Source organism: Phyllopteryx taeniolatus, chromosome 15, assembly GCF_024500385.1.
Source record: "Phyllopteryx taeniolatus isolate TA_2022b chromosome 15, UOR_Ptae_1.2, whole genome shotgun sequence".
NCBI lineage: Eukaryota > Metazoa > Chordata > Actinopteri > Syngnathiformes > Syngnathidae > Phyllopteryx > Phyllopteryx taeniolatus.
In genome coordinates this window covers 10684281-10711070 of record NC_084516.1, presented here as the reverse complement: position 1 = coordinate 10711070, position 26790 = coordinate 10684281, and the positions used below count along the sequence as shown (strand labels likewise).

Genomic DNA, 26790 nt, shown 5'->3' with positions numbered 1-26790 from the left:
TGTTTTTTTAAAATATTGTTTTCTATGCAGTATGATTGCAGCATGCTTGACATGTTTTTGCAGTGCACTACTGTTGCAGTGATAGTCATTGTAGCTGGAAAATCCAAAATCAAACGTACAGTACTGTAGATGAAGTGCAAAACCTTGTATATATTTGTAGAACCATTTTCATGAAGTAGAAGCATGTGATCGTCTAAACCATAGGTGTCAAACTCAAGGCCCGGGGACCAGATGTGGCCCGCCACATCATTTTATGTGGCCCGCGAAAGCAAATCATGCTCGTCAACTTCCGTGATTTTTGCTAAAATCTGTAACCAAATCCCAAATTGTCATAATAATAAACAATGATGTTGAGCTGTTGCATTTTTCTGTTACCCAACCCTTCTTCTACAGTACCTTAAACAAAACTTGAACAAACTATTATCCTTGTCTTCTGATTTCAAAACTAGTTATCCCTCAATTTGTTGTGTAATGGTAATATGTTGTGGTGATTAAACATTTATATGGTTTCACTGTTCTAACGGCCCTCTGAAGGAAATCATAACTACAATGCGGCCCGAGACAAAAAAAGAGTTTGCCCCCCCCGGTCTAAATTCATAGAGGAATTGCACAGATGGTCATAAAAACAAACGAGCCATGCTTAATCGAAAGCGAAGACTTTGGACTCAGGTCTAGGGAGATTTGTCACGCTGAGTCATTTGCACCAGCCTGCATCCTTCATAATCCTTATTGTTTTTTGTTTTTTTTAATTAAGGGTGAACTCTTCACAATGATTCAAATTTTAAATGGTAGTAGATGATGTCCCAAAAGTGTAAATGCAGTTATGGCTACGTATGTCTTTCAATTCCATGAGACATTGAAGCTCTCAAAGACCACCACACCGTTTCAAGTATAACACTGTGTGTAGTCTCATCTGTATAATAAATGGCTATTTATAAAATGTCACACTGAATCGAGCTGGCATGCAGGCGGCTACCACAACAGTTTCGATAATGCAAGTGCATTAGTGAAGGTTGGAAATATTTAACTCAAGATTATTTTTGTAGTGATACACAACACTTGAAAATATGTATTTCTATGAAATATGTATTTGCATGAAAACATGGCTGTTGAACGTTAAAGCAGTGTATGGAACAACTGTGCGAATCAATCAATGTAGCTAATTAACATGAACAACACGTGAGTCTTGAAATACACTATGTCTGGTAATTTTAGTGTGCATTTAAGATTGTCCAATCATGTTCACACAGGTCCGTTGATGTTACAGAGCAGTTGATGATTTGAGGTCAATTTAACGTCTTCCCTAAGATGGTGTATGAACCAAATGAGGTCAAAGATCGGTTAATTACAAGATTTGGTATTTTGAGTTGTTAAAAATCAAATGCTTGCTTGTTTTTCTGAATATTATTGTTCAATATCTTGGAAGCTCAGCTGGATAATATGTAAATATTTTAATTTGTGATAGGTGCACTTAGCATTTCTGCCTGCAATGCCAAGCTTTTTGTTCTGTTTAATAAAAACTGTGATCTCCATGAGGCATGACCTTGCTGCGATGTATTGAGTACACACAAGACTGGTGTGGTGTGATTACAATGTTAATGAGATGATGTTTTCTCATCAACTATTACACGGTGTTAACTCTCCAGAAATGATTGTGCTTTTGTATTTTATAAGCAAGCGACAAAAGTATTTAAGCACAAAAAGCATTGATTAAATAACAGTTCCAATTGTGAATGAATAAAACATTTAACAATAACCGCAGCTTGTTAAAATTTGCTCATGTTTAGTACGGTAAGAACACAGCATATTAAGTAGTCATCTCTGGACATACAGGGACACAATTATCTAATGCTGTGGTGAAATAATCAAAGTCAGCATTTAAAATGAATGATTTAAAACATCCTGTCTGTTTGTGATACCTCTCATTTTGTGCGCTCACCTCACATTGCAGGACTGCGAGTCTTTGCTGAGCTTGGTGAACCAGGACTGCTGGGCCTGGCGACATTCTGCTCTTGTGATCAAGCCATCCTCATCCAAATCAAGACCCAGGAACACTAAGCGAGCAGTGTCTCGTTCCTTCGTAGTCAGCAGGCGCACAAGTGAATTCTAGGGGATGCAAATAATATCTAGAATAAGATAATGCAATGACTTACTGCATGCACATGCAGAATCAGAAGTCTCATCTCATTTGGGCATTTCCTAGCCATTTAAAAATAACAAGAAAAAGCCATCCCTCCATATATCCATCCTTTTTCTAATGTATGTAAACTGGAGCTTACCCAAGCCGACTTCCAGTCAATCAATGGACAAAATTCCAGACACATTCCACCAGACACATCACATCTCACACCTACAGTCACTGAGATGGATTGGATTCACCACTTGGATTGGATTCACCACCTCAATGACTTCAATTAATTTTATTTCCTCAAACAGTGTTCCTCTAATAGACGCCAATGCAAATGCCCCAATTAAAAGCCTTAAGACAAATAAACTTGATAGGAGTTTTTTTTTTTCTTTTTTTTCCCCTTTATTTTTCACATCAGTCTCAGCAGAGCATTTTTCTCTGAAATGGGTCACATTCATCTGTAGCCCTAAACTGGATACATACCTGATATTCTTCAATGTGACCACAGTCTGATTGGCATGTCACATTTCACCTGACATCTACATCGCTCTCCATGAAAGTCTTAACGAAAGGCATTGACAAATGCACCCAAATCCCTGCCTTGACATCCTGAAATGTTGGATTAAATCTGTTTTTGGAGCCTTTCACATCACAATCACACCGCTCTTGCCTCCAACTTCACTGTTGTTGTTTTGAATATGCTAATGTTATTGTAAGACGGTCTAAACTGTTTTGGTGAGCGCTAGACTGTTTGGCAAAATAACATGAGGAACCCTTGTGCCGTCTGAAAAAAGGTGTCCAATTTCGCAGTGACATTGGACATTGCATGGTCCTCACAAACAATCAATGTTTTAGAAGTGAAGTGCCATCCATCCATTTTCTGAGCCGCTTCTCCTCACTAGGGTCGCGGGCGTGCTGGAGCCTATTCCAGCTATCATCGGGCAGGAGGCGGGGTACACCCTGAACTGGTTGCCAGCCAATGGCAGGGCACATACAAACAAACAACCATTCACACTCACACCTACGGGCAATTCAGAGTTGTCAATTCACCTACCATGCATGTTTTTGGGATGTGGGAGGAAACCGGAGTGCCCGGAGAAAACCCACGCAGGCACGGGGAGAACATGCAAACTCCACACAGGCGGGGCCGGGGATTGAACCCCGCTCCTCAGAACTGTGAGGCAGACGCTCTAACCAGTCGTCCACCGTGCCGCCTAGAAGTGAAGTGTTTTTATTTTAATAGAATTTCTTTAAAATCGGTTCTATTGCTTTAATACTTTTCTTTGACAGTTTGTGGTAGATTGGTTGAAGATTGTGGTTGGTGTAGCACTAAACGTAACATAAAAATTTATAATGGATGACAGCTTCACTGTTGAAAGGTTCCGTATAGTTGTTAAGAATTGAGCGGAACACTGCTAACAAGTAACCTTTAATATCAAATTACCAAATCCTAAATGGACTCCATTCTCTTTTTACCTCGGTGCGAAACTTTCTCAAAACTGCCAATGATTCAAAGTAGAGAAAGTCCGACCACTCAATGTGACCCTTCTTCTCAGGGTCCAGGGTTGCAAACTGGGCAAGGACTTCTTCCTCCTGCTCATCGGTCAGGTCCTTATCGAACTGCTGCTTGGATACAAAGTGGTGGTACTGCAGCAACTCGTCTGACACCAGGCACGACTCTACAGCGACAAGGCACAATTAATCACATAATGTACACTTTTATTAGTCACTGAGCGCATTTCTCCAATTATAATGAACTTGCAGTGACACTTTTTAGACAAAGGAAAAACCTCCCCCACTGGTCCAAAGAAGAATACTACAGATCTTTAAGAATAATGAGACTGAGAGCAATTAATGTCACTGTTTGACTGTAAAAAAATTTTTTTTTAAATAAAATAAACATAAATTCTAGCGGTAAATACCATTTTAAGATAAATCTTCCTCATTCCCCTAAAAGTGATTAAAATTCGGATCCATTAGTCTTCTAATTTAAAAAAAAAAAAAAAAAGTGTGGATACAACTAACACCACCCCTATAAATAGGTTGTCACATGCCATATGAGCAGTTTTTTCAGTGTTATTCAGGAACTCACCTGGAATGATCTTACACTGCTTAAAGGTCTCCAAAAGGCTGTACATTTCTTCCTCTGTAAGCAGTAGGTTCAAATTATCCTGCAAGAATAAGAGAGGCAGGTAGGATTATTTTTGTGGTTAATTGGCAAATTGGGGCAGTTTTTTTTATAGCTCATAGCAATTAAAAACACTTTACACATCACTCAAAACATGATTATAATAAGACAATGACTAATAATACAGAGGGAAAAAAAGAGATGTAAGTTATATTTAGACATCAAAATCTTTTGCATCGGCTGCTCAGGAAGTAGCTCAGGAACTGAAAACCGTTTCATGCACGGCAAGGGTGTCAGATATTAAGCACTTAAAAAAGCCAATATAAAGACAAATGAACAAGGTGTAATGTGGTCTCGCCTTGTGATTTAATTCTCTACTTGAGCTCTAAATCAAGTATATGTGACGTTATTCAGAAGAGTGGACGGAAAAGGGGTTAGGCAGCAGCAAATAAACATGTCACAGAGAGTAATGAATGCACTACTTGAGCTGTATTTTCAACTTGAAGAAAATAATTGGTAATGTAACCTCCATTAGCCTTAAATTGTGGGACAAGTGTACGGTCATTCTAATGCTTTCGGCATACCAGCTCCAGGCAAATTCTTGATATTTTAAGCGGTTGAGCTCTTTCAGGCAGTTGCAAGGAATCAGTTGCCACAATGCCACATATCAATTAAAAGGCAGTGTGCCTGGAATTAACCCTTGTGGAACCTTGCACTTTATAGTAGTGTTTGAATAATGACTGAATTGCAACAATGGGAGCTCTGCAAAAAAATAGTCATCCATTTTAGACATCCAATTCTGATTCCACAATGCAGTAACATTCATTTTTACGTTTGGTCAAAATGCTAAAAATGACCTTAACCTTTGCCTAAAAGCGGCTGTCTGTATTTAGTGGCTACTGTGGCTACATTTGAAGACCAATGTGATCTTCTTTTCCCATTTTAGTCAGGATGCATTGCTACCATCTTTCATGACTTGCCATATTTTGAACGTAATTGCAAAATATGGCATCACAAATGTTAATTATTTTTTACTCATTTGAGCATCTCATGCATGCCATTTTAACCTTCGTAGAATCTTAAACCTTCTCCGAGACTGTCCCATTCACAAGCATTGACAGCTTGCTTTCGCAGGTAACTTTGAAGTTCAGAGAACCTCTCCTTAGCGTAGCCTGGGTCCCTCTGAAGGCTGAAGGTTAAAGGCCCAGAATTGGGACATGATAGTTCTCAGCCCATAGCCTTAGGAAGAGTGAGAAGGATGATGATGATAAACCCTTCCCTTTCTTAATGGCTGGCATTCATCCAAATGTCTGCCTTGAGACCTTAATGTAAATTCACGTTCAAGGAAAGCCAATCCAAAGGAATAAATGCTACGGGAAAAAAAAAAAAAAAAAAAAATATATATATATATATATATATATATATATATATATATATATATATATATATATGTGTGTGTGTGTGTGTGTGTGTGCGTGTGTGTGTGTGTGTATAAATAAAATGTATACACTTTCTTTCCTCACTCTTTCTCACTGAGACAGCAATGTCTGCATTCCTCTCCCAGTGAAGTATTCAACAAAAGACAGAGGACCATTCAGGGTCTTTTCGCAGAGTGGCTGAAAGCCCCCCTAAACTGCCTCTCTGAGTCTGTTTAGCATTTGGTTTAATTTCCCAGCGCTGATGGACCACAGCAAAGTCTCTACTTCACAGTGAAGGGTTCTTGAGCAAAAACACTCTTCGGCCTCTTGCAGGAATTGAAACAGACTATATTTTTCTAGCAGGGGCATGATCAGCAAAGGCACTGCTTTCTGCATACAGGCTGAATATGTTTTATTGCTCAAAAATAGAATGGAAAGTCCTTCAGAACTTTACTTTCAAAGCTCATGGCCTTTGATTTCATAAGCTGCAATGACACATGCTGCATGCATACTTTTCAAATGGATTAGAAGTCATAGTATTGAACCCGTACCTTCAGTACAGGCATTTAGCAGTGAGAACCCTTCACAGATAGGTGCCAATATCGTTGTTTATTCAATATTCCAATGTTATTTAGGTATGCCAAATACAAAGGGCTTTCTGTCTGGTTTGAATACTAGTATGTGGCAATTAAAAGGAGAATATGGCTCTGAACTCGCAGTAGCACAATTTTTTATTATTCTAACAAAGGCCATATATCCAATACAGTATTATTAAATATTAATGACATTATTAAATATTTAATGTTTTGACTAACATCGGTTAAAATAATTGCACATCATATTTCCACAAAACTTTGAAGAGGCGTGTCATAGGATTTATTAAAGACCAAGTTAAGGAGTGGGTTAAGGAATTGATTAAAGGTCATTTTATTTTATCTTATTCATAATGTTTGATGTCCTTTTATTGGATTTGCAAGCTAATTTGGTTTGAAAATGCCCAGGATCCCCTTTTTTAAGCTATTCCATTTGATCTTTTACACCTATCAATTGAGACTGTGGGATTTCTCACAAATATTCAATATGTTAATAAGCTTTGCTCTTATTGGATCATGTTTATTTTTAATTTAAATAAGGAAAACCGCTTTGCCCTGACTGGTCCTTGGCAATATCACTATATAGTGGCAGCCAAGCATTTGTAGTAACGTAGCGTTTGGATCCTTCAATTGTGGGGTCTAACTATCATTGTGTCCTGCGTTCCCATTCACTTGAACAGAACTAGCGCATGACATTCATAGCGCGCACACAGTTTGGCGGCAATGACTGCAAGCTTCGCTATTTCATCCATCCATCTTCCGTTCCGCTTATCCTCACGAGGGTCGCGGGTGTGCTGGAGCCTATCCCAGCTATCTTCGGGCGAGAGGCTGGGTACACTCGAACTGGACGCCAGCCAATCGCAGGGCACATATAAACAAACAACCATTCACACTCACATTCACACCTAAGGGCAATTTTTAGAATCTCCAATCAACCTACCATGCATGTTTTTGGGATGTGGGAGGAAACCGGAGTACCCAGAGAAAACCCACACAGGCACGGGGAGAACATGCAAACTCCACACAGGCGGGGCCGGGATTTGAACCCGGGTCCTCAGAACTGTGAGGCGGATGTGCTAACCAGTCTTTCATCGTGCCGCGCTATTTCATTCACAGTTAAATTATTAAATTGTATATGTAGTTAAGTATTGTTGGAAAACACAACCTATGTACTGCATACTTTATAGACTGTATTTGTGTGGCTTGGCAGTAGCCTCGACTCGCTCGCTTAATACTGAGAAATGCCATACTGGCGTTCAGCTGAGTTGAGTGGGAGGGTACAAACCACAAAGTGGATACCAACCAATAATTAGTAACTATGTATCTACGTCACATACACATCTGGTCGTTTTGCAAACCTTATGCCATTCATTGCCTTTTGCATTCAATCGACAAACCACATCGATGTCAAACTTAAACCATGGCACGTCTATTTCATTCTGATCTATGTTATGCATAAAACAGTAGAAAATTTTTTTATTTTGATGGCGTGGTACATTGAACTTGTCACCATTCAGTGTGATTGTAGATATTAGGGTCAAGTGTGATAGTGACCCAGCAGATGAAGCTTTGTGGGGAAACAACTAATCTTGTGTGACCCTTACTTTGGAATAACCAGTACCGCAACCTCCAGTACACGATAGGAGTGGAGCAATTTCATCACTTCACCACTACATCATAATTTGTAAATAAAACAAGTTAAAAGAGTTACAGTCTATTATATGCTATTAAATAGAATTGACAAATGTACATGCAAGTGCACCATTTATTGCAACAATGTAATTATATCTAATTACATGGATGACTAGTCAAAACAGCTTCAACAAAAACCTCTGAATTTGGAGTGTGGCGTTTTAATCATCCCTTTTCAGCGACTGTTTTGTAATGAACACTCTTGCTGATGGTAAAAACAGAACACAATTCAACACTGACTCACTTGTGAAAACAGAAAGCAAGAACTAATTTGGCAAATATAATCAACTTAATAGTGAATTCAAACTTTCAAGTCATAACAGCCTTTGGTGCCCTAAGTTTAAACACTATAACCTCCTAAGATCCAGAATTATGAACGAATTTATGAATTATTTATACACAGAATCAGATAATCAACATGAATTTGTTTTATCATCTACTGCAAACTGTAAATATAAAAGGTATTTTAGATTTTGAAACCATTCATTGCTTAACAAATACATTTAAATTCCAAGGGCCCAAACATGAACTAATTCTTCTTTCGAACTCATATGAACTATTGAAATATATCTGTACAGTATGTTGCATGGCAACAGTCATCAAGCTAAACATTCTGTCCGTGGTTAAACAACCCCCCTAGTTTTGATATTTTGGAATTAAAGTCCTCTTATTCTCACCACTTTGAAATTTTGAATATATACTGTATACAGTCATTTGTCCGCTTTTTTTTTTTTTACATAGATATCACACAGATGTGCACTACAGCATGCTGCATGTTGGCTAGACATATTACAGAGCAAGGATTTTTGCTGACATCATATTTTAGATTGTTTCATGAATCCACAGGCCCGTTCCATATTGCATAAAGTCCTTGTCCTGGGACGGTCGGGAAGGACACAAAGAATACACTTTAAATCAATTCCATGCATTCTTAGTGTCCTTGCGTTCTTTTGAAACAACAAATGACAGTGCTTACACAATAGTAGCAACTCCAGCCGGTAACTGTGTGAGCTGTGTCTCTCATCTCCTGCAAGGCTTCAGCGCGCAGGTAGCCCAACTCCCTCAGGCAGCCGTCATGGAAGACTCGAGTGCAGATCCTGCACGGGTAAAGGTCGTCGGCGGTCCAGACCTCACATACGTCACACATCTCATCACTTGGTGGCTGAAGGTGAAGAGAAATTGGTTGTGAAATTGTGACTTTGATTGGGAAACATGGTGAATGGGCACATGATGTTTGGAAGGAAACTGTGATTTCTCCAGCAAATAGTCCCACTTTTTAGATTTTGCTCTATAGTGGAGAAAGGCATTTGACTAAATAAAATTATTGAACAAATAAAAAAGTATAATGAATTATTCAGTTAATTATAATACTTTTTAGGATGCACTAGTTGTGCAGTAAAGATTGCCTAGTGTGATTCTGGCCTAAAATATAAATGTATTTCCTTCCCATAAATTATCTCTGAAATGCCTGAAATCCTCTTTCCACACCAGTGTCGTATTGAGCAGATTAAGCTGCCCATGAGAGTTGTGAGATAGTGGAGGTGTGTGACTTGTGCTCAAGGGCAACATTTGAGTTTTGAAATGGAAAGATGAGCCAAGTAATTGGTAGATGAGGTAGAAAAAAAAGGTAAAATTTTTATCTAAAATAGTGGCGACACGGTGGACGACTAATTAGCACATCTGCCTCACAATTCTGAGGACCTGGGTTCAAATCCGGCCTCGCCTGTGTGGAGTTTGCATGTTCTCCCCGTGCCTGCGTGGGTGTACTCCGGTTTCCTTCCACATCCCAAGAACATGCATGGTAGGTTGATTGAAGACTGTAAATTGCCCGTAGATGGGAATGGTTGTTTGTTTACATGTGCCCTGCTATTGGATGGCAACAAGTTCAGGGTGTACCCTGGCTCCCGTCCAAAGTCAGCTGGGATAGGCACCAGCATACCCGCAACACTAGTGAGGATAAGTGGTTAAGTGAATGGGTGGATGAATGTAAAATAGTGCATTTTAATCATAAAATATTTTTTATTGCTAAAATTAATTGTCTGTGATTGGCTGGTGACCGGTTCAGGGTGTATCCCGCTTCCCACCCAAAGGTAGCTGGGATTGGCTCCAGCAGCCCGCGACCCTTGTGAGGATAAGCGGAACGGAAGATGAATGAATGTATGAATTACCAGCCAACAGATTCATTAAAAAAATGCAAAAACGTTAAATGTATATCCCAGGCATTGGGCGGAATACTTGCATTTCCAAAACCATCACTTTCCAGGAAACAAAAAAAAAAAAAAAAACAACTGAAAGTTTGTTGACCCATTAACATGGCATTGTCATAGAGAGCAAGCCAACAACAACAAAACATAGAAGTGACCAAATTTGGACACAAGAGGTTTCAGCCCAACACTGACGATATGTAAAATGGTTTATTTTGCAAATATCTGTTACCTTATTACAATTATTGATTTATTCATTTTCTATGGTGCTTGTCCTGTTCAAAGTCTCCCATCTCTTGTTCGACTGAGATAGACTCCAGCTCACCCACCTAATAAGGACAAGCAGTATAGAAAATGAATTGATGGAACGCAATAAACATAATCCAGCTATCAACTAACTAACTGGTCATTATCCGGTCTGCAGTAGTTTTGCTTGTTTTTTTGGCTTGTTTTGTTTTGTAGATTTGTAGCTTGTTTCTCCAACATTTCTGTCCCCAAGCCAAGTCCTTCCAATTTTAATTAGTTTACCTGCCTTGCCTGAATAATAGCAAGGCAGGTGGAAAAGATTAGTTAGTAAAAATTTAATCCTGTTAGTTAGATGGCTAATTCGAGAGGAATGATGTGTTCCTTTGTCCATTTCCTGCTGCCACCATTAACCTCCAAAAGCCATTGGGCTGTCTCACTAATGAAAATAATCACATGAACCTTGGCTATTTAAAACCATAAACAAAGCTCCAAACCTGTTTTATCACTTCTCAAATGCCACAGCAGCAGTTTCAGGACTTTGACCAACATCACCAAGGACTCCTCTTGTGACCTTACTCTAAAGAATACCACAGCTGTCTTCATTAAAATGTTATCTAATATTTTACTGGAGGACTGTAATTGTATAGGAGCTGATTTGACAAAAAAATATGATTGGAAATATCATTTGGTAACTATGGGAACACACATGCCCGTCAATATGTGAGCGCTGGGATTTTTGTTGAGTTATGACCCAGTCAAGCTGCTGCTGAAGGATGTTGCGTTATTGCTTCTGCTGTAGGAGCGCTGGCTGTTGGATGATTTTCCCTCAGTAATCCTTTGGGTAACTGAACTGCAGTCGAATAGTACAAATATGCCAAACGGAGTGTCAGTCTGGTTGGACTTAAGGACTAGCTTTGATGACTGGCAGATCCACTTCAAGATTCACTATGGCCCGGAAAAAAATCATGGGAAATTGGAATGTAATTACTGAAGAGATTACAGCAATTCTCTTCCCACTTTTGAAGTGTCACTCAGCTATGTGGCAAATTTTTGAGCATCACAGTTGGCGCAGCCGAATCGCTCTAATGTCACTGGCTCTTGTATGTGCCCAACTGGGGACTTGCTTCAAAAAGGTGTTTTAAGAGGATACAATACAATAAGCCTTTATTAGTCCCGCAATCAGGATATTTGGTTAGACAGTAGCAGGACACAACAAGAATATACAAAACAGTGGTTAAACTTTTATACTTGCGTGTCTTTGGCCAAAGTTAAGATTGACTGTTTTACAGTTTTTGTTTTAATATTAACAGTGGTTCTTATTTTTAGGCTGCCTGCCCACCCATCAAATATGAAATTACACAACCATGTAAATAACGTTAGCTGTAAGTGAGCCATTCTGAATTTTGCCGGATTGTGATGTTACAATTTGGTAAATTTATATAATACCACTCCCACACCCAGGACTGCCCCCTCAAAAGAGAAAATGTTCAACAACACCAGAACAATAGGTTGAAAAGTATCCTATAATTCCTGATCCTTGGGTCACAGTTACTGTAAGTGTTCATTCCTGTTTGATTTTTGTTTCCACTTCATATGGGGGAAATGCTATAGCATCTTAAAATGAATTGTTTTTCATGATAGATTTTCCAGTGTATTAATTAAAAAATATGAAACAATAAGTACTAAATTATCTACAGTTTGTCTGTATGATGTAAAAGCTATGCTAACCCTAACCCAAACCTTGATTTCTTCAAAATGTGTAGTTGTTTCATAATCTTGAATACACTGCAGGTCAGCAAAAGGGGGCAAAATACGCTGACAAAACTCTGGCACAATGAGAGCAGCATTCGTTCTACTTAACATGACAAGGCATACAATTATTTGACATTAATTACAGACTAAAACCATGCCAAGTGTCTTGTGGTCTAGACAGGCTCTGTGTGGGTAAGCTTTAATCTTTCACTCTCTTTTCAAAATTCTTATTTTATTAATTCTGGCCCCCAGAGACTTCTCTTAACACAGTGTTTAGTCATGAAAAGCCACTACTTTAATGGTGTCAGTGCTCCTGTGAACTCCATCCTGTTACACACCGCGTTCCTTCATGCACGTCACCTTCCCTAGACAGATTAAGCAACCCACGCCCTAGACGCTCTGTGTGAACCGTCCTCGTGCACACGCAGGTCTCACAGCAAGTTCAGAATTTAAAGGTACTTTTTAACTTACTCTCCAACAATGTTGAGAGAAAAGCATAACAGTTCCTTGCTGAATCATTTGGAACTTGGACAGGGAAAGCAGATCATTTGCTGCTGTTGCCATGGAGACTGAGATTGTACAAATATCTCTTTAATACTATGCCTTGGGGATTTATTGTGTGTAGACTATTTTTATTTATGAATTGTACTTTCATGCACACTCTGCCAATGATTTAATTAATATATTGATGAGACAGATGCTCTTTGCCGTTACCTGCTCTTTCTTTGCCAGCTCCACTTCTAAAGGCTGATCGTCATCTGCTTTCCTTTTGGGCCGCACATAAGCAGGCGGTGTGAGCTGATGACTCTTTTCCAGATCTTCAGGCTCTACTCCTTTCCCGTCTCGTAACCTGGACCAGGCCTCCTGGTTGACCGAGACCGAGGCCGGCTGGGCTGCGGACAGGCCGCTGCCACTTTCCATTTCCCCAGCTTCTCCTTCTTCAGTGTTCTTCTCCTCACCGCCAGTTGAGGTTTTGGCTGGCACGCCACCGTCCTCAGCGTCTCCCGCCGCCTGCTTGACAAGTGTTGCGCGGTCCTTGATGCCTGACTGGAAGGCTGAGACCACAGCAGTGCACCTTTGCACCTTGTCCACCGGCTGCTTCTTTGACATGAGCACACCCATGGCTGCACGCAGATGGAGAGAGAAAGGAACAGGGGACACTTGCATGAGTACTCTGAATAAGCCTGAGGGGGTTCACGTAGTAAATCCATCTGTTATCCGTTCAAAACATACTTCCCCATCATCTCTGCACTATTTCACTATGATTCCCCCACTCAGTTGCTTCTGAGCTTTTCATTTCCTGTCTTTAAAAGCTAAAGAAATACACACTCATTTGTATTTTCTTGCAGCAGTATCACTCTGTCTGCCCTAGATTGTGTCTTTCATTTCAAAAATGATTTGAAAGAGTGAAAGCTATAGCTGTACATGTTTTAGATGCTAATCAAATTCATTTATCAAGAGCTGTGGTCTTCTCAACAAAAACAACTACCCAGTTCTATACCTGAGCAACGTGTTCTCACATGAATTCAGTCAGGAATTGTATGAAAGCTTCAGCATCTATTCTTTTATTATTTCGAATATTTTCAGCCACCTGAGCATCACTGCCACTTATTTGCGCATTAACAATTCTCCATAGCAATTCAGAGACCGTGCTCCCCTCCCAAAAAAAAAAAAAAAAATGTAATTGTGAGACCTGCTGCACATGTAACAAGCTTATATTTCCCCATAATTAGAAAATGTTTTGGGTGTTAGGAATAAGATTTGTTGATGTCAGTTTTTTGCTAATTGCAATCTCCTTTACAAAATTGTCATGGCAACAGACTCCACTGAGTAAACACCAATCAACAACACCTTTAATTCTTCTCTGCTAAGAATGGAGGCTTTGCACCTCACTCCATTTTCTATATATAGGATGTGCATGTACGGAATTTCAGTCTTTCCGTGTCTCTACTACATACAAGATACTATATTTCCCTGATACTATATGGCCATTAGGAAAAGGTTGTATTATTTTTGTTTTCTACTGTGCATTTCGTTAAGTACTTGGTACAAAACTACTGGTCAAAAATGTCTGGATGATGACTGAAAAACAATGATAGAACAATTAATTGAAACACTTCATCACTCATCTGACAATACGAATAAATAACAACACATCTATTTTGTGAAATAGTTCATATTTTGATTCAATTCCTATCGTCTCTGACATGCCTTTGGAAAAATAAATCTGTCCTACATCTTAAGTCTTTAAAAGTGCTTGCTATTTTATAAATTATCTCTTCAACATCTGCGGACACATTATCACGCTTTCGGCTTTGAAGATCACGCCCAGTTCACTGTCATATTTATTGGGTAAGAACTGACCCTAATAACCCAAGATTTTAATCCGTTATTCATTTAAGATAATTCTTCCATTTCCCACACTTTCTTTTGTCAAATAAAGTGACACCTATAACCTGGAGGAGTTTAATTTGATGTGTTCCCTCCTCAAAGTAATTTCCAACTGGCCAGGGAATACTGCTGATGTGCCCTTCTCAACTATCATCAACCTGGAGGTCAGAGTAGGTAAACTGACTCCCTGGTGAAGACAGCAATTTAATCAGAATTCAGTAAATCCCAGCCGAGAAACTTTTTGTCCTTTTGTTTATTGAACCATGCAGAATATTACGGTGGCGCTGCAAATGGCCATATGCTGCATAGCAGGAATGACGCAAGATGAAAAAAACACAAGCACATAAAACAAATGCAAAAGAAAAACGCTGCCAAGATATAAAATGCTGCAATCACATAAAATAACTGCAAAAGAAAATGCTGCAAACACAACAAAACACACACAAATACCAAAACAACTGCAAGAGAGAAATGCTCCAAGTTCACGCCACAGAACCGGTCTGCCAGGCCACTAGGGGCGCAACCTCCAGTACAGACCAGTCCTGTGAAACCTGAGGCACCAAAGGCATGTATAGATAGATATGACACACCCATTTTGAGCTCCATGCCAACGGTGACACTAAACTAGGGAGGTGACGCTGGATACGGTTGAACGCCGTACAATTGTGACAAGGGAACTGGGAGTCAGTTTCACACACACACACACACACACACACACACACATATATATATATATATATATATATATATATATATATATATATATATATATGTATTTTTTTTTTTATTATTTATTTATTTCTTTTATATATATTTGCTCTTTACCAAATGCTGTATATTGATAGCATACGCTTTGGCCTTGACAAAGCAATAACCCTCATGAAAATCAGTTGAGAAATAATTTTAAAAAATAATAATAATAGTGCACCATCTCTTGGTCGTGCTATTTTGTTTAAAATTTTTTGCAGCATTTTTCCTTTGCTGTTGTTTTCTGTGATTGCAGCATTTTTATATTGCAGCATTTTTCTTTTGCTGTCATTTTATGTGTTTGTGTGTTTTTTGTTTTGTGTCATTCCTGCATTTGCGGCATATGGTAGTGCAGTTTGCGGTGCATTTGCCCCTGTCGGCTTCCACAGAATACAGACACAAAGCATCTATTGCCATAACGTAACTCAAGATACATTTAATAAAATTATTTATTCCGTGAAGTATAGTTACCTGTCGTTAGTGTGTGCCTCACAGTTCTGCGCTTCTAGGTTCTGTGTCTGCTTTCTCCTGTTTCCCCCCCCCCCCCCAAAAAAGAAGAAAAAAAAAACATTTTTATAAAGTGAATTCTCTAAATTGCCAATAGTTGTCAATGTGATGGTGAATGAATGTCTATACAGTATGTGCCCTTCAGTTGACTGTCCAGGGTGTATACTGCCCCACGTCAGCTGGGATTTATAACATCTTTGGATAAATGCTGGGAGGGTTTTGAACACTTTTTACGCTTTGAGGAAAAAAAATAAATAAATAAACATAACAAAAAAAACAAAAACGTATTGAACAAAATGATGGCCACTGTAAACTGTCATATAAGTGTTTATTTTAATATACTCTATATTTAGTATATTAAAATAAACACTTATATGACAGTGTCAATCAAAGTGATTGACTGAGTATTCTATGACAGTGTCAATCAAAAGTGAGTATTATTATCTTTGTGAGGGTACAATTGTTGTACTGGATCTCATTAAATTGTGTATACATTTTTGTTATGAGTGTATAGATTGACGGCATCTGATTCAACTATAGACTCTCTCAAGGGTCTGACGATGACTGCAATTTGCATATTTATTCAGGATGTGCAGCATTCATTAATCTGTCATACGAGTATCATTTTCCATGTAAAGGCATGCTAAATCTTATGATTTCAATTGCATTATTAAAATTGCGTTGTCTAGATCATGTTGACCCTGCATTGAATCGGTGGTAAGGAAGACGGATGTCTTTCAAGTAAATGTGATTACATTATGATGTTCAGCAAAATGCACATACTTTATTCTAATTTCTACTTCTGTGAGACAATGAATTCTATTACTGCACAAAAAGGCGCTGTCATGGATTCAAGTTGATTACATGCTTCTTGTGGGACATGTTTCTGTGCTCTGAAATTCAATCCCATCCATCTTCACCCCACATAAGTGCTTGTATGAAATTCAATCTCATCTATCAGCAGTGAAATGGGAGTCATTCTTACTCTCTTCCTCCTGGGCTACACTAATATCCTAAAAGCCCCTCATTCGGTCCCAGGCTGCCAGTGAACTCTTGTACCTTATAGACTACAGAAAAGACAACACCCATCTGTATGACAAACACGTCGGCACAGGTTTCGGTTCCTTAGGTTTCCAAAAAAAGCCACTTGATTACTCATTTTCTGTCAATCAAATTGATTGTCAAAACCTTTCGAATATGTTTCTTCATTACAGGCATAGTACCTTCACAACCTGACACACTGTAGAAAAAAAGTCGTAATTTGCACAATGTGTTAAAAATGTACAGTATCCTTACAGCTTGAAAATAAACTAATAATATCTTCTCTTCTTTCAGGCATCAGGTCATGTCCCCTCTCTTACTTTACCCCAAACTACCTGCCAAGTCACACATTACGCTGCATGGCACATAATGAATAATGCGACACACTTGACATAAGATTAAGATTCAGATGTTTTTTTTTTATAAACAGTCATTATGGCAGTGTCAATTACTTTGTGTGCTACATATGGGCTAGATGCTATGAAGCAGTCAGGGATTAGCAAAGTGTAATAGTTTGAAAATTGCCTAGATTACTCTATTGAGTGCACTTGTATATACCACTAAAATACAATAAAAGCCACTAGTTAGCCGTGATGGTGGCAGCAATAGTAAGAGACAGGTAAAGTTGATCGGTGATGTCAAGAAGAAGTAGGCAGTCATCAAACTTAAGCTAAAGCTAAATTCCAGCGATTCCAATGGTTGACACAGAACAGAAAGAATATATGGCTCAGGGTATTGTTGGATGTTCTGATTGTATTTGTTACTGCCAATTTTGCGCTAAAGTAAGAGTTGTTTGATTCAAATCAGACCCATCAAAGATTATCAAGATGTATAGCTTCCTGAGTGACATAATGTACCATGCAACTTGAGACGGAGTCTAGCAAAGCATTGTTTGGACACAAAGGGCCAAAGGCCATAATTTTTTGGTAAGTAGTTACGTATCATACGCCACTGAGAATAAATGGCAGCTATGCAAATAGTACATCTTCTCTAAGTACATAATAGCAGCAGTGATAATTATAAGGCCTTCGGTGTGTCTTCTCACAAAAGCTTGGCACCAGTATTGTAAACAGACAATAGAGATGCCTGCCAGGAGATGCTTGTCATCAGCCTCCTTGTCCTCAATGAAATGCAAGATGGATGCTTTGGCTTTGACTTAAAGGCCACACGTTAAAAATGCTTCTGTTTATTATCCATACTGTTTTGTTGCTGAGACTCCCATAGCTGTATGCTGTGCAGTTTTAAAAAAAACAGAATTTTTACTGTAAGCTTTTAATTATTAATTAATATAAAGCAAGTGTAAATGAGAACCATAACAAAAAACTGTGAGACATTTGCAAGCTGTCAACAGGAAGTGTTTAAAAAAGAATGTAATTTTTCTCAAGTCCATCTTCTGTCCTCTGAATCATTTATTTACCATATAAAAGGTTCTAAGCATCTTTTCCCCCCCATTGTGTTCTGCATGAATAAATTCCATGCATCAACATTTTCATTTTGAATGAATCTCACTATTTGTCCAATTTATGCATTACTTATGTATGGAGCAGGAATGATATAATGTCAGAGGGAAGATAACCATTTGTATTCTTCACACAGCGTAGACAAGGGAGATGATGACGGAAGTATCTGCTGAACAAACAGGACCTTGTCATTTTCAGGTTAACTTCTGAATATTAAATAGGACCTCTGTGTTTATCCCCCCCATGCAAAGTTTATTCTGACACAAATGGGTCAGCGCCTTGCTTTGATACTTTTTGTTTGTTAGAGTTCAGTAACCTGTCAGTTTGTCACCTATCAAGCGTAACATCCTTAAGCCTTGTCGATGCTGAACTGACGGCAGCTTTATGCTGCTTAGCTATTGCAGGAATTTCTCCAAAACAGCTATCTACCACAAATCCGTTTGGATTAGGATGCAATTTTGGTCACTGCAATTGGATAGACCTTTGTATTTATTTTTGTCCAAATGCCCCTAATTTTATTGCAAATTAAATTAGCCCAACAACAATATGCCTCTAAATACACCCATCCATCCATTTTCTGAACAATTAAACCTCACTAGGGTCGCAGGTCTGCTGGCGCCTATCTCAGCTGACTTCGGTCAAGAGGCAGTCTACACCCTGAGCTGGCTGGTTGGTAGCCAGTCACAGCCACTAAATACAGACATATCATAAAATTTGGTGATGTGGGTGAATTCAAATGTCTACTACATGTACCACTAAAACGTTTAAAAAACCTAGACAAAAGGTTATTGAAAGATAATGGGCGCATATTTGTCCTATTGCAGCAATTTTGTATGTCAAATCACACTGATTTGATTTGATTTAGGATTATCTCCAACTGCGGCCTAAAGTCAAGTCAGAAGATTTTCCTTTTCCGTATTCTATTCTCACTTTTAAATTTTAACTATCTGGCAACTGTCTGTTTTGTTCCGTCTAAGAAATGACAATCCAAATCCAAGAGTCACATTTTTCCAGTGATATCTGACAGTGATTTGAACTAGCTGAGGTGACAGTGGACTGTTATGGGGTGAAAGTGACAATTCTTTGACCATGATATTGAATCTTCGGCATTCCTGTATTGATGGGGTTGATCGTTGGTTAAGACTGTATCAACAGCATCTCTGCTGGTTGTAGCAAAGTAGCACCACTTCGATTCAGATTCTGTTCTATTTTGCCTAAATTGCTTCAAAACACAATTGATTAAAAAAATCACTGATCAATGCGTTGTGTCAAGATCCACCCTTTAACTAAAGTACCAAAGTGATTAATATCCCAACAGGAGATTATAGTTGGATTCACTTCGTTAATTCCAAATCTCTGTGCATGAACACGCACTTCCTGTTTCAGATATTCATTCAGTTTTCTCCAAACTTAATGTGATGATCAGAGCTACTACCCTTTTAAGTTCATAGAGTTCGTTTTGTTTGAAGACATTCTTACTCCCCCAACTCCCATCTAACGCAAGAGCTAGAAGTACTGTTTTGATCGGAATTTGTTGTGTGACAGTTTGTTCACAGGATTATACAAAAACTACACAGCTTATTTAAATGAAACCTGGATGGTCCGCGTGGTGCAAAAACACATACACTCGAAATGTAAAGATCTGAATCAAAGTGCTATTCTACTTTATTTTTAGCTCAAAATTAGCCTTTATTAGGATTTAGTGGCTCAAAGACCTGATTTATCCACCTGCACATTTTAATAGGAATTGGTGATATGTTGGTTAGTGGTCTGGTGTCATGAAAGATGTGCAATGATAAAAAAAACATGGAATCTAGAATGATGAAAGAAGCAACAATTTTAACTGTTTGCAAAACAAAATGATAAAGGACGAAGGTGTGATTAAGGTGTCTCAAACTGATTTAAAAGTTAGCATACCCACACAACACTAGACACAATGGTATCATAACTAATAGATACAACACTCCAAATAATCATTATGCTTTCAATAAGTGACATCAGTGAGGCTCAAGAGTTATTAAAGTCACAAATTATACAATATTTGTGGAAGACAAAGACAATTTCTATCAAACTTGACATCTGTGTTCTCCTCCCCATCCCAGATGCATCTGAATGATTTACATGCCTCAGGTTAAAAAAAGATCGAAGCATTGGGAAGGAAGATAGTGCCACTCCTTAAGTCTGATAGATTCTGACATATCCTGACTTGGGAATGTTATTTTCAAAGCTGCTTACAAAATCTCGGGTTTATTCTGACACAGGATCAACACTTTCCTGAATAAAAATAGAGTGTTCGTAAATTGTGAAAATATGCTCTGCCATTTCCTCTGACAAACTTTAGTGAGAAGGTAAAGTACAAGTGGGAGAGGGAAGGTTTAATATGCATTCAGCCTCTTGAGTCCTGTCAGCAATTGATGGCGACGGTGCTTTCAGGAGAATCTTTTGTTATTAAATATTGATGAATTAAAAAGGGAGGTGTGACCAGAGAACTCTTCAAATCCCTCTCATTTATTTTTCTCATCCTGTGAGAGATATTTTTCTAGTCTCTTCGCACGCCACTCTACCATTGGAATAGTACTAGAGCTTGCATCTTATGATTAAATGAAATACAATTTAAGATTTTTTTTTTCATTAAGTAATGCAGTATATGGTACAATCCCACAAATCATATCAAGGGGCATGCCAATATCATAGAGGGTGTTTTTTAAATCAGCTCGAAAAACGAAAGACTAGTTTCCAGTCATGACAAGCCTATCCTCACAGAAATTCAATAAAATTTCACATCGCCACATTGCCAAATAAAAAAAATATTGTTTATTTTTGTCTGAAACATATATTTTTTTTAAATATGATGCAGCATAGCTGGTATTAAAACAACATGGTTAATTTGAATGTTGATATTCCACATAATTAATGTTGTACAAGGTCAACATTGTCAAGTTTTATGATTCAGTTGAGTAGTACAGTACACGGGGTTCACAGTTTATGACAGATCCGTTCAGAAGGTGGTAACGTGACCCGAATTTGTACATACGTTAGACTCTGGCACAGTCAAAATAAACCTACGCTAACGCAGTAGTAAGATTACACTAAATGCTTTTATGTAAATAACTTTTAGAACATCAATATAAAACAAACAGTTTACAAGCAAACCAGTAAATATGGCAGTAACTGAGCATGCCTTTTTCTGCCTCGTGATGATATGCAATGCAATAGTACAGTCTTAAATATAGTAAAAATTGGTATGAAAATCACTTCTTGTCCATCAACATAAAACGGTCCTAGGCAAAACATTAAGTACGGCAGTAACTGAGCCTTTTTGTGCGGTGTGACGACATACACAATTCTTCTAACGAGTTACAGTAATTGTGCACCGTTCTAAGCCTTGAATGTCATATGTCAAGGTCATCTTAAACTCCTTTACAAACAGATAATAATTTCTGAGGTTTAGCCTTAAAATGATTACTTTCCATTCCATATCCTGTACAGAAATCGGGGTACAGTGAGAGCCCATTTCTCTCCCCCAGGCGAAAGCACAGTCTACAAGAGTGTACTTCGCAAACCTTATTGGTTATACACAGCCAGAACTATACAGGTAGTTGCTAACCCAAAAAAATATCAACTCTACAAAGCAGTATTTTATATGGGTACCGGTCAGCTGACTTGACGATACTTTCTTTTTAGTTTAGTATTGACCTCAGTCATTAGTAGTCTGAACATGTGTTTTGTAGAAAGCCAGTGTGTTCTGTTTTTCACAAGGAAGAGGCACAATTATAAAGTCAGACAAAAATATGTCATACTTTTGCCCAATTTTTTCAGGGTTGACAGGTCAACATCAATGGCTCCTGGTCATTATTTTCATTCACAGCTCCCTTACTTGCGAATAAATAACAAAACAGGCTATATCCTGTTATGCATTCATGGATTTAAAGTCAAATGGATTAAAAGTCTGCAATCTTGCTTGGGGGCACAGTGGGCACTGTTGCTCTGGCTCAATGGTTATGACTCCTTTCCCAAAGCTGTTGGATGTCACTGGTATGTGCTGATTACAATCCCAGCCAGCGCTCCCTTTCATTCCTTCCCTTAGAGGGAGGGGGGCTTTTTTTTTAATGGAATCCCCACAAAGCGTAGCTTTTCATGGGAAAGAATCCATCCCCTTTAGCCACAGAAGTGACCCACGGACCACAGAAGCGGAGACCTGAAACTAATTACACTAATGAGTTTAGCCAGAACCTTCCAGTGAATGAGTAAGGGGAATCATTTCCGAACATTTAAAACATGCAGTTGTATGTGCTGTTCAACATGAAGAGCTTAATGAATTGAATTTAAGATGCCTACACATGGTTCACTCATGTGATTCACAAGATTACAAAAAGCATAATTACAGCTGAACCTACAAAGCCGAGCACCGTTTTTTTCCGTGATACTGGTTGACTTCCATGCTCTAATTTCAAAACAAATTTACCACAAGGAAATAAGAATTACTTTTTGGCTCAAACCGTTGCAATGATAACATTTTTATTGAATGTATTGTATAGCTTATATTTTACAGAGCCAGATCCTTTCCTATCTTGGAGTTCTACTGTCAGTATCACACTTCTCTTTGCCTTCACTAGAAAACTACAAAAACAAAAAAGACAAAGAAAACTCAAACGTGTGTGGAGCTCAGTGCTCAGTGAGATGAAGTCACATGAGATTTGCAGACATCTTGTGTTACATCACGCACGAGAAGTGTTTGAACTTCATCTTTTGTTTGATTTATTTGAGTACTAAGTTATGCATGATTTGAGGCGTTTGACTTTGGAGGTTACACCATACTAATGTTATGTATTCCATTACCCTATATATAGTTACAATATATATATATATATATATATATATATATATATATATATATATATATATATATATATATATATATATATATATATATATATATATATATATATATATATATATATATATATATATATATATATATATATATATATATATATATATATATATATATATATATATATATATATATATATATATATATATATATATATATATATGTGTGGCGGCACGGTGGCTGACTGGTTAGAGCGTCAGCCTCACAGTTCTGAGGTGCGGGGTTCAATCCCCGTCCCCGCCTGTGTGGAGTTTGCATGTTCTCCCCGTGCCTGCGTGGGTTTTCTCCGGGCACTCCGGTTTCCTCCCACATCCCAAAAACATGCATTAATTGGAGACTCTAAATTGCCCGTAGGCATGACTGTGAGTGCGAATGGTTGTTTGTTTCTATGTGCCCTGCGATTGGCTGGCAACCAGTTCAGGGTGTACCCCGCCTCCTGCCCGATGACAGCTGGGATAGGCTCCAGCACGCCCGCGACCCTAGTGAGGAGAAGCGGTTCAGAAAATGGATGGATGGATATATATGTGTCTCTTTGATACAGCAACTCAAATAAAACACATGAAAACAAGAATGGCAGAGGAATTTAAATCTCAATGCATGTGTAGAGTAAGAGACATTGGCATTCAGAGATTGAGATTGGCATTCAGGCGCTGCCAGTCCCGAGCATGTGTGTGCCAGCTCACAGAGAGTTGGACAAAAAAACAGCAGCGAAGGCGGCTCAGACTGTGGGGATCTGTCACACGCTGAGGCAAGACTCGAAATTGGCTTGTTTCTGCACTAATGTGGGCAAGAAGATAACAAAATGATGTTGAGAAAAAAGACTAATGACAAAACGTAAAGGACTGTTTCAGATAGAAGCCACTGTGTTTTCTATACGCACCTGAATCCACTCACACAACTATCCATTAGTGATATAAATTCTCGTCATTTGTACAACTAAGAAGGTCATGCCCTTGTAAAAAAAAAGAAAAAAAGACAGAAAGTAAAAAAGAAGATGCACCCACTCTCTAACTCTCGAGCTAATTACTGTGAATGCAAAGCTAAACAATCCATACCCAAATGCACGCTGACCTAAATATGCTTCAAGTAATCTGCAAAGTGGCTCCGTGCTCTCTATGAACAAAAGTATATTACTGTACCTAGAAGTACAGTGGGTTGCCCCTTTAAAAGGTTACTGCATCGATATTTTACTTTTACACTTAGGAACTGGACACTTTCTTGGTCCTGGATCTATGTTACAGTCCCATAATTAACCCTACTGACGTGGGTGGACTCTATAGCTTTGAACCCATTTGTAACGGTCTTCCTCACTGCAAGATCCTCGGCAAAATGACATCTACCACCCTGCATTACAATTTGTTATGTACCATTTTTAGAAAAGGTGTGTGTGTGTGTGTGTGTGTGTGTGTGGACTCACCGTTAAAGGCAATATAATGACGTTGAATTTGGACTTGATCACTGAACTGGGCCGTGCAGCATGGCAGGACTTTGGCTCGTACGACGAAGTCTGCGCGCCTTTGCGGAATAAATGGCACAGTTTGTTATTCCTTCGTCTCCTACCGCGGAGAGGAGAATTTATGGTCAGAAGCAGCTTCGCGATACGAGATGGTGGGGGTCGAGGTGGGGGGGGGGGGGGGGGTGTTAAAGACTTCAGTTGGAAGGAGCAGCGGACAGCTCCGGTGCTGAAATATAGTTCGCCTCCTTCCGTACGTGGGCTGCTCCGCCGGTGCGTGTGAGCGGCCACGCAGCGCGGCGCCGCTCGCGTCGAGAGGTGAGACCTTGACGCTGCTGACTCACAGGCAGCCAATCAAGTTACATCTGGGATTTATAAGCATCGCATCCGGTGGCCACCTCCCCGCAACCCTCCCTTCTTCTCTCCCTCCCTCCACCTCACGAGTGAGACAGTCAAGCGACCGCTGAGGTGAATAAACTTGTGGGACGCCCAGATTGGAGCGAACCATGCCGCTGCGACAAGCTAAGGACGTTGCGACGTTGGAAGATGCGTGCTCGGCAGCCAATTAACTCTTATCACATTTAGAGCGTCACAGTTCAGAATGTGACTTTCTTTCCCTACTTTTTGTCTTGTTCTTTGTTTTTTGTTTCGTAACGGGAAACGTTCCGTTTTGCACATTCTGTGCAAAGAACGCAGGTCACATGTATATTTGGATCTCGTCCAATTGAATGTGTTTGTGACAGTAGACCTACTACAGATGTTTGCATCATTCCCAATCACTGTGCCCAGGCACATTAGTGTGCTGTGAGATATTATCAGGAGTGCTTCGGGAAATCTTCTAATTTCATTATATTGTTTTTAAAAAGTATTATTTACTTTTACAACATTTAATGTATCTTTGTTCATCTATTCTGCATTATTATGATTTCCACTTGAGTTCTAGGTAGGACACGCCCCCGCTACAATATGATTGGCCGCAGGACACAGCCACTGTGCTACAGGATACACCCTCCTGCTTCCGGGCGGGAAGAGAAGTATCTGACTTTAATGCAGTGGTGGTTCTAGACCTATTTTGGGGGTTGGGGGGTCTGCAGACACAACATTGTCATCCAATCCATTTTGTCAATGAGGGGGCAGGGGGACAGAAAATTTTGCCACACAAGTCCAATCAGGAAACAACTTGCTTGCTGCATACGAGCCATTCAATCAATTTCGTCAACACACGACAACTTCGTTGGTACAAGTAAATCCATTCATAGGGGTGCCACAAAGAGGGGGTTATTATGAATCCCACTAACCCTAACCCTATCAGGAACCTAGCACACGCCCTAACCCCAACCACAACAAAATTGATTGTTAACCGCAGCTGGGCCTTCCTCTAGTAAGGGTGTCTAGTGGTAATGGCCGAAACATCCGATGATCTTGAGGTACACTACTGAGGACGGTTCCAGCAAATTTCTAACGGAATGACAATCACTGGTTCCAAAAGTAATATACAACCGCTGAATGAATTTTTGACATACATTTTATTTTTCTCATTATTTTTTTCAGCACGAAAAGCTAGTATTTTACAGGTGCCTTTTGACTTTTTACATCTACCGATTTGTTGATTATTTTCATGAGGCATAAGGGAAGACTCCACTCACGGATGTAACAGCAGAGTTAGTATCCACACAGTAATTTGGACAGCAGCTACTCCATCACCTCCCCAGCTACTGCATGCTATGGTTTATGTATGAACAACAACATGCACAGTGCCCTACTGTGTCATTCTTCAGCTTACTGGTTCAAATAGAGGCAGTAGGGATAATGAATTATTGATAAAGACGAAAGTGCACGCTGACCTGCCAGTCTTGAGGTTCTTGTTCTCCATTCACGGTAGGATGGAAAAAAGAAAGAAATGGTCTGTGATGGTATGTCACACAGGAAATATCAACTTTGACCTCTGCTGAAGACCCTAGTTCCCACAGACGCATCGGTAACTGTGTTTTTGCACAATGTGTGACACTATATGAGGTCAAAATATTGCAGTGTTATATTGTTTTGAACCAGCTGCCTCCACATGGAGCATAATGAAAAATGTAAAGTCAAGCGTGGAAAGATTAACAAAAACAGCAGCAACCTTCTTTCAGAGAC

General features: G+C 39.1%; 1 protein-coding gene across 3 annotated transcripts in view; it reads right to left on the bottom strand.

Moving 5' to 3' along the window:
• Positions 1–25055, bottom strand: part of phf24 (PHD finger protein 24) — a 32062-nt gene extending 7007 nt beyond the window's left edge. The window contains exons 1-7 of one of the 3 annotated variants that reach the window (XM_061747397.1): positions 24619–25055; positions 15771–15827; positions 12876–13285; positions 8936–9121; positions 4221–4299; positions 3605–3807; positions 1940–2106 (exon numbers count right to left, since the gene is read on the bottom strand). In XM_061747397.1, the coding sequence (XP_061603381.1) occupies positions 1940–2106; positions 3605–3807; positions 4221–4299; positions 8936–9121; positions 12876–13283 (1043 nt within the window). In that variant the 5' untranslated portion in view covers positions 13284–13285; positions 15771–15827; positions 24619–25055. The remainder of the gene's footprint in view (positions 1–1939; positions 2107–3604; positions 3808–4220; positions 4300–8935; positions 9122–12875; positions 13286–15770; positions 15828–24618) is intronic. The other 2 variants (XM_061747399.1, XM_061747398.1) reach the window with 2 other exon arrangements.
• Positions 25056–26790: the final 1735 nt, after the last annotated feature.